The sequence below is a fragment of the Abramis brama genome (assembly GCF_963993115.1).
Source record: "Abramis brama genome assembly, chromosome: 11".
NCBI lineage: Eukaryota > Metazoa > Chordata > Actinopteri > Cypriniformes > Leuciscidae > Abramis > Abramis brama.
In genome coordinates this window covers 30,927,209-30,941,226 of record NC_139973.1, presented here as the reverse complement: position 1 = coordinate 30,941,226, position 14,018 = coordinate 30,927,209, and the positions used below count along the sequence as shown (strand labels likewise).

At 37.3% G+C, this 14,018-nt stretch overlaps 1 protein-coding gene across 21 annotated transcripts in view; it reads right to left on the bottom strand.

Moving 5' to 3' along the window:
• Positions 1 to 8,433: 8,433 nt before the first annotated feature.
• Positions 8,434 to 14,018, bottom strand: part of lrrfip1b (leucine rich repeat (in FLII) interacting protein 1b) — a 43,970-nt gene continuing 38,385 nt past the window's right edge. For all 21 annotated transcript variants that reach the window (XM_084128628.1, XM_084128634.1, XM_084128643.1 and 18 more), the window contains 4 exons: positions 13,505 to 13,622; positions 13,319 to 13,398; positions 13,006 to 13,110; positions 8,434 to 10,338 (listed from right to left, as the gene is read on the bottom strand). In XM_084128628.1, coding sequence (XP_083984754.1) covers positions 10,228 to 10,338; positions 13,006 to 13,110; positions 13,319 to 13,398; positions 13,505 to 13,622 — 414 coding nt within the window. In that variant the 3' untranslated portion in view covers positions 8,434 to 10,227. The remainder of the gene's footprint in view (positions 10,339 to 13,005; positions 13,111 to 13,318; positions 13,399 to 13,504; positions 13,623 to 14,018) is intronic.

The window sequence follows — 14,018 nt, the reverse complement described above, 5'->3', positions numbered from 1 at the left end:
TGTATCGTTCAGCCCTATAATATAGGTGGCATGATTAAATCATGTTCATCCAATGAATTATTTTTTTGAGTGTAGGGTGAGGAGCTCGGTCACTCGGGACTCGGGAGGAGCTTAGAGTAGAGCCGCTGCTCCTCCACATCGAGAGGAGCCAGATGAGGTGGCTTTGGATGCCTCCTGGACGCCTTCCCGCTTGGAGGGATTATGTCTCCCGGCTGGCCTGGGAATGCATCGATATTCCCACGGAAGAGTTGGAGGAAGTGTCTAGGGAGAGAGAAGTCTGGGCGTCTCTGCTTAGACTACTGCCCCCGTGACCCAGCCCTGGATAAGCGGAAAAAGATGGATGGATGGATGGATGGATGGATGGATGGATGGATGGATGGATTATGCTATTATTAGGGCCCGAGCATACCTGTCAAGTTTTGGATTTTAAAATAAGGGAAATCTTCCGGCGCCCACCCCGAGCAGTCCCACCACCCCAACCAAGCTCCAGTATCCTTTACATTTTAAGACAGGTGTACAAGAAAGCTAAAATCACCACTTGTCAACCACTTATAAACTACAATTGGCTTTATGCACAGCTGCACTACTTCCTGAACTTCAGCCAGCTCCTTTGTTTCCTGTCTGCCATTATTGGACAAACTGATTAATCCAGGTGTGTCTGATTATTGTTGTTGTGACTACTGAGGTCAGGCACACCTGGATCAATCAGTTTGTCCAATAATGGCAGACAGGAAACAAAGGAGCTGTCTGAAGTTCAGGAAGTAGTGCAGCTGTGCATAAAGCCAATGATAGGCCTACCTTTGTTGACATTGACATGCTGTGAACATTCATTATACCCTAAATGAAAACACAAAAGGGTATATATGAAGAGCATTTATTTAAAGGCTTATTTGCATATTTTCTGTTCATTTAACATTGCTTGTCTTTACATTTACATTTTATTTTCATTCCACACATTCTTTTCATCTCATATTGTTTTGTTTTTTTACAGTTTTTCTTTTCATTTCACATAACTTTTTGTTATTGTACAAATTTGTTGCAGACTTTGCATTCGCGGTATTTACATGAGGGTTTTGGTTTTTTGGCAGGAGTGCCTTCCGTCTCTCTGTCGTAGCGTCCATCATCCATGTCTGTTTTTTTTTTGTTTTTTTTCTGCGTTGTCACTCATCATCAGACCTCACACACTAACCTCGCGACAACTGCCACCTACAGTACCTGTAGTAGGCTACTGCAGGTGGAAGTTATCGTGAGGCTAGTGACAGAGCTCAGATTGGGAAGGGTTTTTTTTTTTTACTCCGCCTGGTATTATTATTTTTTAATAACGCAGGTTAAAATACGGGAGATTTACGGGAAAGTACTAATACGGGAGGACGGCGGGAAAGAAGGGTAAAATACGGGACTTTCCCGGCCAAAACGGGATACTTGACAGGTATGGCGATGGTGAGAGGACCCTATTGTTTTTGCTCCATTTCTTCTTCTTCTCCAAAGTGAATCGCTTTTTTGAGGGCCTAAACATTCTCGAAAACTCATGAAACTTTGCACACGCTTCAGAAGTGGTGAAAATGTACGTGTGATATGGGTTTCAAAATTGGGTGGGGCAAAATGGCTCAATGGCTTCCTCTCAGATTTTGTGCAGTTTTTGCCATTTCCAGATGTTGTACTTTAACGAACTCCTCTTACAGTTTTGATCTGATCCTCTTCAAATTTGGTGAGTGTAATCTTAAGGCCTTTGCGACGTTAAATTGCGAAGATCTTGAGTTTTCGTCGAAGGGTGTGCCCTTGGCGGCCTGACAAATGGAGATGTGCAAACCCAATTTCAGCCTTTGGGTGATATATGCATCATCAGATAAGTTCTACATTAATGTTGCTTGCAGTTCCGATGTTGCTAGGCAACCACAAACAGCCTGCAGTAACTCAAGCATACAATGTCCGATCTGCCACAAACTTCACGTTTGATAAGAGTCCTGTTCTGAACACATCTACATGACAATATTCAGTTATAGTAATAGCGCCACCTGCTGGTAGCAGGAAGTGTGGCAAATACAAATGACTTTAACATAGTCCTCCTATATTTACATACTGCCCACCGTGCTCTGTTTTCCTAAAGCCGCCGGGTGGCGGTGGCACGGGTGCGAAATTTACATCTGATATGGGTTTCAGAATTGGGTGGGGCAAAAGGGCAAAAAGAGGGGCAAACAAATATTTCGACTTATTGCCCCTGGCGCTACGTTTCACGTACATGGACAAAATTCGGTACATACATGGAATGGCCCAATACCTACTAAAAAGTATCTTGGAGCATAGCCCTAAACACAACTGGAAGTCTGCCATTTTGAATTTCCTCTCCGATTTTTGTGCAGTTTTTGCCATTTTCAGGCTTTGTACTGTAACAAACTCCTCCTACAGTTTTGATATGATCCTCTTCAAATTTGTCCTTTCCTGTCCTGAACACATGACCATGCTCATATTCGGTTATAGTAATAGTGCCACCTTCTGGTAGCAGGAAGTGTGGCAAATACAAATTACTTTAACATAGTCCTCCTATATTTACATACTGCCCACTCATGAACATTTGCATACGTGTCAGAAGTGGTGAAAATGTATGTGTGATATGGGTTTCAGAAGTAGGAAAACTGGAGACATAGCATACATGACCCTAGTTAACTGTGGTTGGCCTGGCTGTGCATCACTCAGAAAACAACAGGCCAATCAGAAGAGAGGCTCATGGATATAGAGCTGGTAAATCCCGCCCCTTCCGCTAACCCCACTGGACCTCTAGGTTGAAAAATCGTCAGGTTGAAAAGGTTGAAAAGGTTGACCTCAAGGCTGAAAAATCGCTAACCCCACTGGACCTCTAGGTTGAAAAATCGTCAATGCAAGTGAATGTGAGAAAATAATTATTTTCTGGTCTCGTTTGAATTTTGCCATGAATGTGAACATATGTTGTCTGTGAATTTTTAATATAATTTTTAGTGTGAAGAATGCTACAATTTAGCGGGTAGAAGTTTGATACGGTTAGATTTTGTGTGAGAGCACTTTGTGGACTACAGCTAGTTTTTACATCAGACGGGAATCTGAAGAAAGAACAGCCCATTTGGTTTGAATGGTGACATTTGGGTTCAAAACACACAGGCATCTCGATCTGTCTCCATAGATTATCGCAGCATTAGCACCGTGATTTGACAAGTGGAGGGAAAATGTGTTATGGGGTGACGTCACATAGGCGACATGTAGTCTTTCTCGTTATGTCTTTTCCACAACTGCTAGATCATACTGTCAATCTCGTAACATGAAAAATTATATAAAAAATTCACAGACAACATATGTTCACATTCATGCCCAATTCAAACAGGACCAGAAAATAATTATTTTCTCACATTCACTTGCATTGACGATTTTTCAACCTAGAGGTCCACTTGGGGTTTTACGGATGGGCAGGACTTACCAGCTCTATTGAATAGAAAGGCCAAAATCGACCTGTTCTTAGCAGAGCCCCCGAGAAAGGAGCTGTAAAAATACATTGGGATGGTTTTTGGTACTTATACTGCAAATATATATTCTTAAGGACATCAAAACATAAAATAAACAGGGCTGCCAACTCTCACGCATTGAGCGTGAGACTCACGCAATTGACACTTTTCACACGCTCTCACGCCACACATCCATTTTCTCACGCACAGAAATATTGCGGAGCAAAGAGGTACCTACTTTTAATATTAAACTAATTCTCAGCTCTTAGATTTCGTCAATTTTATTACGAAATTCAGACAAAAATACGTTTGGCGCTTGTAAATGTGACGTGACAGATCGCTGAGCGCCTCAGTTCAAGTGCACGTGAACCGATCATCTGTTACTTTTTTATTTAAAGATGCAGTACAACTTACCGAAAGTATACATATCGACCAATTAGTGTTTTTCAACCACGGAAAGAGGTCAATATAACAGCAGGAGAACAATTATGTCACATAACGTTACATTTACCTCAGGAAAGCCATTTAATGACCATATCATGTTAACTGAATAGAAAAAATAGCTATATTACATATTCACTATATTACATATTTATTATATTTTTACTTATGTCATTAAATAATTGTTATTATAACAAAAACTGCATTATATTTAATTTAATTTATTTTTAACCTTTAATAATCCCAGCAGATTGGGCCCTTTATGTTTACAGCATTAGGTGAGATTATTTTTTTAAATAAAATTTAAAATAAACATGTATCCAAATTAGTCAATATTGAATCAAAATCGGAATCAAATCACAAGAATGGAATTGAAATCTTGAAATTTTTTGTCAAGCAATAATAAAAACTGTATCCTACCAGTCATTGTACAATGTAAACATTGTAACATGTTGTCACTAAACTTCATAAAATTCTATTTAGGTATTCAATTAGGAGGTGGCTGTCCCAAACCCTAACCCCTAAATTTCAACTTGTGAAAATGATATTGAAAAATGTTTAGCAAATTTTTTCATTCTTGTTTTAAAAAAAAATATTTTTGATTTTTTTTAAAAAGTGAAGTTAAAAAAAAATATTTATTTTATATTTTATTTTTAAATCATGAAACTTTATCTAAAAAAATGTGTCCTGCATTTTCATGTCACTACCAAAACAGTGAATGTTGTAGTCCATTGGCTGAGACTGATTTTAACCACACCCCTACATTTTTGATCAGGAAATATTCCTGTGTCCCTCTCTCTCATGTGCTATATGGTGAGTAGATTGATCCCATCATTTTGAGGTAAATGTGTTCTAAAGTCTAAAAATCTGTGTGTAACTTTAAGGAATGTCACTACCAAACTAATTTTTTCTGCTATTGAGAAAACTTTTTTGGATGTTATTCCATAAAATTTAGTTGTTATATGTGTTCAACTGTTCTGACCAGTGATTGCTAACCATGTGCTGATTAGCATCTTCGAGCTAGGCTCAAAAGTATCTAAAATTGTCACTACCAAGACAGTCACAACCGAAACATGTCTTGAAGTTTCGGTTGTGACATTACTGTTTTGGTAGTGACAAAAGGGAACACATAATCCTTTATTTGGAGGAATAAACTACATTTTAGTACAGTTATGCAAATAATTACTACTGTAGTATGTTTTAGTAGTGTTTTAGTATGCAAGATTCTGTTAAAATTCTGTAATGTGATGAGGTTACAATTACTTAAGGTTGCAGTCCATGATACTAGCTTAGGTGTAAGGTTGTTGTCACACTGTAAAACCTGATGAGTTAGTTCAACTCAAACCGTTTGAGGAAACCAATTGCCTTAAAGGAATAGTTCACCCAAAAATGAAAATTCTATCATTGTTTACTCACCCTCAAGTTTTTCCAAACCTGTATGAGTTTCTTTGTTCTGCTGAACACAAAGAAAGATATTTGGAAGAATGTTTGTAACCAAACAGATCTCGGTCCCCATTGACTACCATAGTATATTTTTTTCCTACTATGGAAGTCAATGGGGACCGAGATCTGTTGATTACAAACATTCTTCCAAATATCTTCCTTTGTGTTCAGCAGAACAAATAAATTCATACAGGTTTGGAACAACTTGAGGGTGAGTAAACAATGATAGAATTTTTGGGTGAACTATCCCTTTAAATCATTTAAGTTTATTAACTCAAACAATTTAAGCATAAAAAAAAAATTGATTTGTGTCCAAGTAACTCAAAAACTTATTGTTAAGATAACTTGGGTAAATAAAGTTAATAGTACTAAGTCCATTCAATTAATATAACTCAAATCTATAAAGTACACTGTAAACCCGAATAAGTTTGCAGAACTCAATCAATTGCCTCAAATTTTTTTAAATTCTGAAATTCAAAGTACATTAATTCATACAATTAACTTAAAACTTTCATTTAATCTCAATGTGAACACTTTTATTAGTATAAACTTAGCTTTTAAAAGCTAATCTGCTAACATACTAATTTGCTAACATATTAACAATAGTATGTTATACAGAAGCACTTGTTGCATGAGCGCAACAATATAAAGGGATTATTTGCTCTCAAATCAAGCTGCATGCACCACTTGTCACCATGATGGTAAATATAAAGCCAACATTAACGGAAATTCTTCTAAATTAGCATGACAAAACATTAATCACTACTAAATCTCACACTTAACATTAATCTTACACAAAAAAAACCCCATTATATTACAATTAATTTTAGCATTTACTCTCCCTTTCGAGTGCCATCGGCAAAGCATGCTGGGAAATAGACATCCCAGCCGTTTCAGTTAAACTTAAGTTTGTCTAAATTAAAATAAATAATTTCATAAAACTCAGAACAATGAAACAGTTCAGTTTACTTAAAATATATCAGTTCTGTGAACTTGAAAGAAAAAGAAAGTGCTAAATACTCATACAAGTTAATTTGACTGAACTAATTAGTTTAATTTAAGTTTGTCCTACTTAAACCAATTAATTATTTTGAGCGTTAGGGTTTACAGTGCAGTAATTGTCACGATCCACACACAAAAACAAGGGTAGGATCCAAATTGCAGTATATTTATTAAGGGCCAATCCATTACATCATAATCCAGTCCATGCAGAGGTCAAAATCCAATGAAGCAATCCAACACAAGAACAAAACAAGACACAGACAAGAACCAACCTAAGAAGTGGTGTGATACATACAAGGACTCCGTAACAAACACTAAACAGGCAGGGTATATATAACAAAACTAACAATGATAATGGGGAACAGCTGAGTGCAATGATGATGGGGAACAGCTGAGTGCAATGATACAGTGATGGGTACAGACAAGGATTGTGGGGAATGCAGTTCATAATGTGAATGACACCGTGGGGAAGGAGGACCTCTAGTGGACACCCGGAAACACAAACCCAACACTGTGACAGTAATGTTAATTTCTATGATTAACTTGACAGGGAGAATGACATAAAACACCAACATGCTTAATTTTTTTTTTAAAAACTACAACAGAGAGGCAGAGAGAATACAAACAAAGGTTGAGGGAAGACCCAGTGAAGTACGAGGAATACTTAAGGAAAGAAAGAGAAAGAAATAAGAAACGAAGGGAAGAAGGAAAGTTGAAGAGTATCAGTGAATTATCTGACAGGGAGCAAAGACATGTCAGAAAAGCATGGAGGAAAAGACAGAAAAGACACAGGATGATGGTGAAAAGACAAAAAGAGGTGGAGACATTTTGCAGGGCAAAATTATTCTGAAATTAATGTTTTATGCAAGCACACACACACACACACACACAGTTTAGTGGTTCTGGAGATTTATCTGAATGAGGAAAAATATTCTGAAATTAATGTTTTATGTAAACACACACACACACGCGCGTGCGCGCACACACACACACACACACACACACACAGTTCAGTGGTTCTGGAGATTTATCTGAATGACTCATAAACAAAATGTTGAAAATGTGAAAATAAAACAAAGTGGTTCTGAAACAGTCTACATTGTAAGTTGTTGTTTTTTTTTTAGGAAGAAAAATCTTCTCACTTGCACCTCAAGACCCAAAGTATCTAGCTCTAGGTGTTCTTATAAGATATTTACTGTCAGATGTGTGTCTGCTATATGTACTGACTGCATATGTGCATCATAGTTATTTATTTATATTAACATAAAATGTGGACAGTCTGATTCAGCCATGGCAAACTAAGTATTGTGGTCACTACCAAAACATTACTGTCACTACCAAAAATGTGCAGTCACTACCGTAACATGGGATGTTTTGTCAAAAATAAAGTATATTGAATTATCAACTAAGATGTTATGATAGTGTTTGGTTCAGTGCATATTCAAACTAATGAATCCTTAACTTTGAAATCAGTACGGTAAACTTTATGCCTTCTACAAAGAAAGATTGGGTTCAAAATACAGCAAATCTCATAAATTACACTTAAAATATTATTAAAATTATAATCTTTATTGATTTAACCTGTAAAAATATTTAAAAAAAATATATATATATATATTTGGGGAGAAGGAAAATATTCCAGCATTTTCTGAAAATACAATATGAGAATTAACTGCACAATTACTAGAAAAGCGTACCTTGGATATTATACAATTTGCATACATGCAAAATTTGTTAAAAAAAAAAAAAAATCAAGATGTTTCCAACTCTGACTTTGCACCAATTCTGTAGAATGGCCCATGTATGTGTATATATATATATATATATATATATATATATATATATATATATATATATATATTATTGCCAACCATATGACTTCACCATGACATGTTCCACACCAAAATGCAGAACCCGATTTATCAGCAGAAAATTTAGTGCTTTCTTCTGCTGTTCAAATGTACATCACTTCCATCTTTTCAATGTTTTGAGGGAGCAGGATCCATTTTGTAATTCTTGTTTATTAAAACGTAAAATGCAACAAAAGAATGAAATAAATAAAAACCTGAAAAGTCAGTGTTATTGCATGAGTTTATTTATCTTGCTATGCCATGTCTTACAGAAGAGGTGTAATACAGGTAAACAATATAATTTGTGTGTCTCTGTCTGTTATTTCAAAAGTTCAGCATATCAGTCCTTATGAGACAGCATGTTCACTGAGTGTGTAAACAAGGTGGCGCATTGTCTCCAATGGTTGCAGAACCCTGGGAGGGATACAAGTGAAGCTCACAATCAGCAAAAAAGAATCATCTTGCCACAAACAATCATCCAGCGGATATAGCATTATGACATCATTGTCACAGCTGTTAGCATAATGATGTACATCTGAGCTTGTTGTGTAAATGTAATGGTCAGTTCCTCTGAAAAGCATTATTGCAATACAGTTCCTTTTTCTTTTTCTTAAAAAAGCCATGTTTATTTCTATAAACCCCAAATTCAATGAGATTAATGATACACTCTTTAAGTGGCAGACCATTAGTGAAAGTGCTACAACGACCAGCTTCAAAAAACCAGCTGCACTCCCATTTATAGTGTTGACTCAGCATGTTTTCGAAAGCAAGACTCAGATTACAGATTGTATCTATAAAGGCTGGTGACGTCTCAAATGTCCATTTAGCCCTCCGATGATATATGCTGTTGCAGTATGATCTGAGTTTAAACTGGATATGAACAGTATTCTGATGATCAGCTGTGCTTATACTGCTACTTCTACTTACCATATTACAATGACCAAGACCTCTGTTTTTATACACAGAAAGCGAGTAGGTGATCTAAAACCTGCATATTAAACAAAACAAAAGTATTTTCATCATTTGGCCCACTTTAGTTGAATAGATATGTGAGAAAAAAAAGAGTGCTTCAGTAAAGCAACAAAGAAAAATAATTGCTGCCACTGAGAACATTTTCAAGGACAATGATTCAGATACTTCCAATCTTGGCTTTGACCCAAATAAACTCCATAAAGTTATATTAGCATTATTATTGCATCAAAGTTTTTTGTAACCATGTCCTCATATAAGTTCCTCAGGATGTTTACGCAACATTAGCATGTAAACAAAAATTACTAACGTCATAAAGTGCTAGTCCACCTTATTTAAGTACGAACCAACACTTACACACACAGATTTGGCGTAAAACAAAATGGACATTATAACAATCCCCCATTAAACGTTCAAAGTGATGTTGCACATATCCTGCACATGTCTGTTGTTAAGTTCCTGTCTGCACAAAACACTGCAAGAAAATGCACAACTGTCTCTGTATGAGAGCATACATTCATTAATTTAATATCTGGACTACACAATTTCCATTACCTCATTATGCAAAATGGTTCCATGTACAGTTTCCGAGTAACACACTTGAATACTGATGCAGAGATAAAGTGCATGATCTGCTAAGTCAATGTCCCTCTGAACCAACATACTACCATAAAGTAACATGCTGTCATAGATGTGCTCTGCTGTGTTGTGTTGGTCTGCAGACACAGAGATCCGTAACCCAGTCAAAAAAGTATTGAGAGCTCATTGAGGGCCTGAATTCTGCTAATCCAAACCAAAGGTCACTTTAATGAGCCTCAGTAAGAATTTGTTTTTGATGTGTCCTCCGCTTGGAATCCTACTAGCAAACAAATGAAGGTTGATGTTCATGCCCGTTAGCCTTATTTATCTTTTCGAAGTCTAAATTAGCAAGATGATTGAGCTAATTTGATCTGATTTTGATAGAAATTTTAGTTTTTTTATGGGTGGCACGTCATCTGTGCCAGTGGGTGATAGGAATCATGCCCTGACTGCAGAGTGGGCACAGGCGGGCGTCACTGCTGTGCCAGTAGGGCACTCCGATTGGCCTTCATCTTCTCTAGTCTCTTCGTCAGGTGGCTGTTGCTTGCTTCCAGCTCATCGATACGGTCAAGCGCAGACCTCAGCTAGAATAAGCACAGCAGGAATTTGTTACATCACACATCACACAGTGGCTTTGTAAATATCACACAATATATACCTTAATAAAATCTCTGAATATCACTTGAGTTGGACATACCAAAATAAATGTCTGAAAATCCAACAGTTAATTTTGACTAAAATTTACATCTCTTATTTAAGTTTTATGAAAAGAAATTAGTATTTGACAAATAAATTATATTTTTAAGATATACTTCATATTTTAGTTAAATTTCATTCAACATATTTGAGAATTAAGAAAGTATACTGATCAGTTTCAAGAACTACTATTATTACTCATTCCATCTCAACATTCTCTCATCTTTAACAGCAACTTAAGAAATTGAGTAAGTTGGACAATCACGCGCAAAGAGAGGGAAATTTGATTTTCCTAGCATTCTATGATACGGACTGTATAAGGAGAGTAATTAATATGTTTTGCACAAAATTAATATAGTAGGAGATCTGTAAGTGCATGTTCTTTTATGTTTGGATTCATGGGAGTTTCTGTTAAATTGACGTTTTGGTGTTACCATTGTGGTGAAGAGTAGAGCCTGTGGTCAGGTCGAGGATGAGCCAAGAGACATTTAAAGGAACACTTCGACTTTTTGGGACTTTAGCTTATTCACCTTATCCCCCAGAGTTAGATATGTCCATACATACCTTTTTCATCTCCTTGCGTGCTGTAACTCTGTCTGACGCACCCACCGCTAGCCTAGCTTAGCACAAAGACTGGAGGTAAACGGCTACAGCTAGCACACATGCTCCCAATAAGTGACAAAATAACGCCAACATTTTCCTATTTACATGTTGTGATTTGTATAGTCACAGCGTGTACGAATAACAAGGTCACATGAGACACAACCATCTTCTAACCGTATACATACTGGGAACTATATTCTCAGAAGACGAAGCACTGCTACTTCTGCGGAGTGATTTACTCCAATTCTGAGCGAACTCTGCTCCTCACCACGGGGCTTCACAGGCGCTGTGAGCAAATCACTCCGCCCAAGTAGCAGTGCTTCGCCTTCTGAGAATATGTGACCATGTTATTTGTACACGCTGTGACTATACAAATCACAACATGTAAATAGGAAAATGTTGGCGTTATTTTGTCACTTAGTGGGAGCAGTCGGGTCAATTTTTTTTATTTTATTTTTTTTTATTTTTTTACAGATTGGGCTTTGGTCGGACTCGGGCTCATTTAGCTTTTCTCCTTTCATCGTGCCCATAATACGTGCAGAGCGCAGGCTACTGTATGGAATATTGTTATATTGATAATATTATAAATATGCAACGCAATATGCGATCACGCGAGTAACGTGACGCGCGTGCAATGCATTAGGTGACAGTTGACCATGCAGAGCATCAGGGAGAAGTTGGAGCGTAAGGAGTTACTAAAAGTTCCCAATACTTCAGGAAAAGCTGCATTTTGAAAGAGTTTTGATTTGATTACCGAGCCTGAAGCCTTCAACAGTGGATGCTATTCTTTTTCTTCACAACAATCGCGAATAAACAGTGAATGAACCTACTCAGTTCAACTGATTTTTTTTTTCTTTATTATATTTTTATTATTATTTAATGTTAGCCAGTTGGCGAAGAGTTCTTTGAAACATTGTTCTTCAGTAAAGTTACTTGACATAAAAAAAAAAGGTAGGCCGTAAATCTTTATTTACTGCTGGATCACATTTGGCTATACAATATTCTCTACTGCATGCTTATGCTTCTCTGTAATGGACAGTCTGTATTAATATTTGTGGGCATAATTGTTGGTGGTGGTAGTTATGTTTGAGGCCTATAATAAAATTTGACCTATAGCGTGTGTGTGTAGCCTATGTTTGTGCGTCTAGCAGAGACAGCGCGCATAAGAGAGCGTGCGTCAGAGAGAGCTCAAAGTGATATTGATGTTGGTCTCGGGTCGGGTTCGGGCTGAAAAATTGCAGACGTTTTCGGGCTGGGGCCGGATTAGGGCTTGAACACCACGGGCCAGGTCTCGGTTAGGGCTGGATGTTTTGCCCCGTGCAGGGCTCTAGGCAGTATGCTAGCTGTAGCCGTTTACCTCCAGTCTTTGTGCTAAGCTAGGCTAGCGGTGGGTGCGTCAGACAGAGTTACAGCACGCTCGGAGATGAAAATGGTATGTATGGACTTATCTAATTCTGGGGGATACGGTGAATAAGCCAAAGTCCCAAAAAGTCGAAGTGTTCCTTTAAGTCACCATGAAAGTCCGAAAGTGAATTTTACTTGAGTAACTTGCAAATCTGTGCTGACTCGGTTTCAGACTACAAAATTGTTCACAAACCGGACATCACTTTATTGCAGCAATAACAAACAACAATGATCCAGTCGATATTCAATGGACAATATCAAGTCCCGCCCAACATTTCTTTTTTTGGTCCATTACCTTAACATATTAGGTCTAATTAATTGTATTAGTCATGGCACCAAATGTAGATCTTTTTTCTTTTTTTCTTACATGTACTCAATTCATAAGGTATATTTAATTGATTTCACAGCTTTAAAATGTGCTCAATATTTTTAATTATAAGAATATTTCACCAAAAAATTGACTACATCATAATTTACATTTTTAGAGTGCAGTTGTTGCTAAGATGTTTGAAATATTAGATCCCCCCCCCCATCATTTAATAATGTACCTCTCTCTGTAACTTGCGTTTCTCCACTTTTAGTTCATCTTCCACTTTCTCCGCAGCCTCAGCAGACATCTTATAGCGACCCACCTGACCCTCCAGCCGAATTATCTGCCACATGACAGAGATGACAGGTTATGCATGAAACACTGTGGAACTGGTTGTACCACAGTCAGAACAAAATTAATAGTGCATAAAGAGAAGTAAAACTTGAAAGGAAAATATTATTAACCACTGATTATGAAATTGAAAGCAAGAGCACAATACTGAGTTGTGCCTCTGGGAAAAAAGTCTTGTGTTAGTTTTAACCATGACTTACATTTTGTTCAAGCGCTGTGACTTCTTGCACAGACTTGACCAACTTGAATTTCAGGTCACTTATCTGCCTGTTAGCATCTCCTGTAGAAAAAAACATTTTTGAGGTCACATGAAAATATTTACCTCCATATTACAAGCCAGCCTAAATCAAGACTGATAGTGATTGAAATTTAAAGGTGTATCTTACTCTGCAGATCTAAGATATGAGGGTCCAGACCATTCTGAAGGTCATCGTCATCTGTGCTTCCCATTTCTTCTGTCCCATTCTTCTGTTTCTGCTCTGCAGTGGCTTTAAGCTTCCGTACCTGCAAATACACACACAGCACAGCAAAACCTGATTTCACCAAGTGCAACATGTTCCTGGATCAACATCTTTGTTGATCCTGGAACAAAATTCCAATCAACCAATCAGATTTGAGGGACAAGTTTACAGTTTTGTCAAATTTAGGCTTACAGCCAGGGTTAGGTGCTTCTACATCAGTGTGATTCACCTATCATTTCCCTCTGATTTTAGGGAGAAGTTATAGGTTATGATAAAATTTTCTGACAGGTATGTTGTTCCAGGATCAAAAAAATATGTTGACACAGGAACGCGTCAAACTCTGCAAAATCAGGACGTGCTACAGCGGACAGTCATGCTAACAAAGTCCTTATGACAGAGATGTCATAAGATGCTCTCCCACAATATCAATTATACAGAA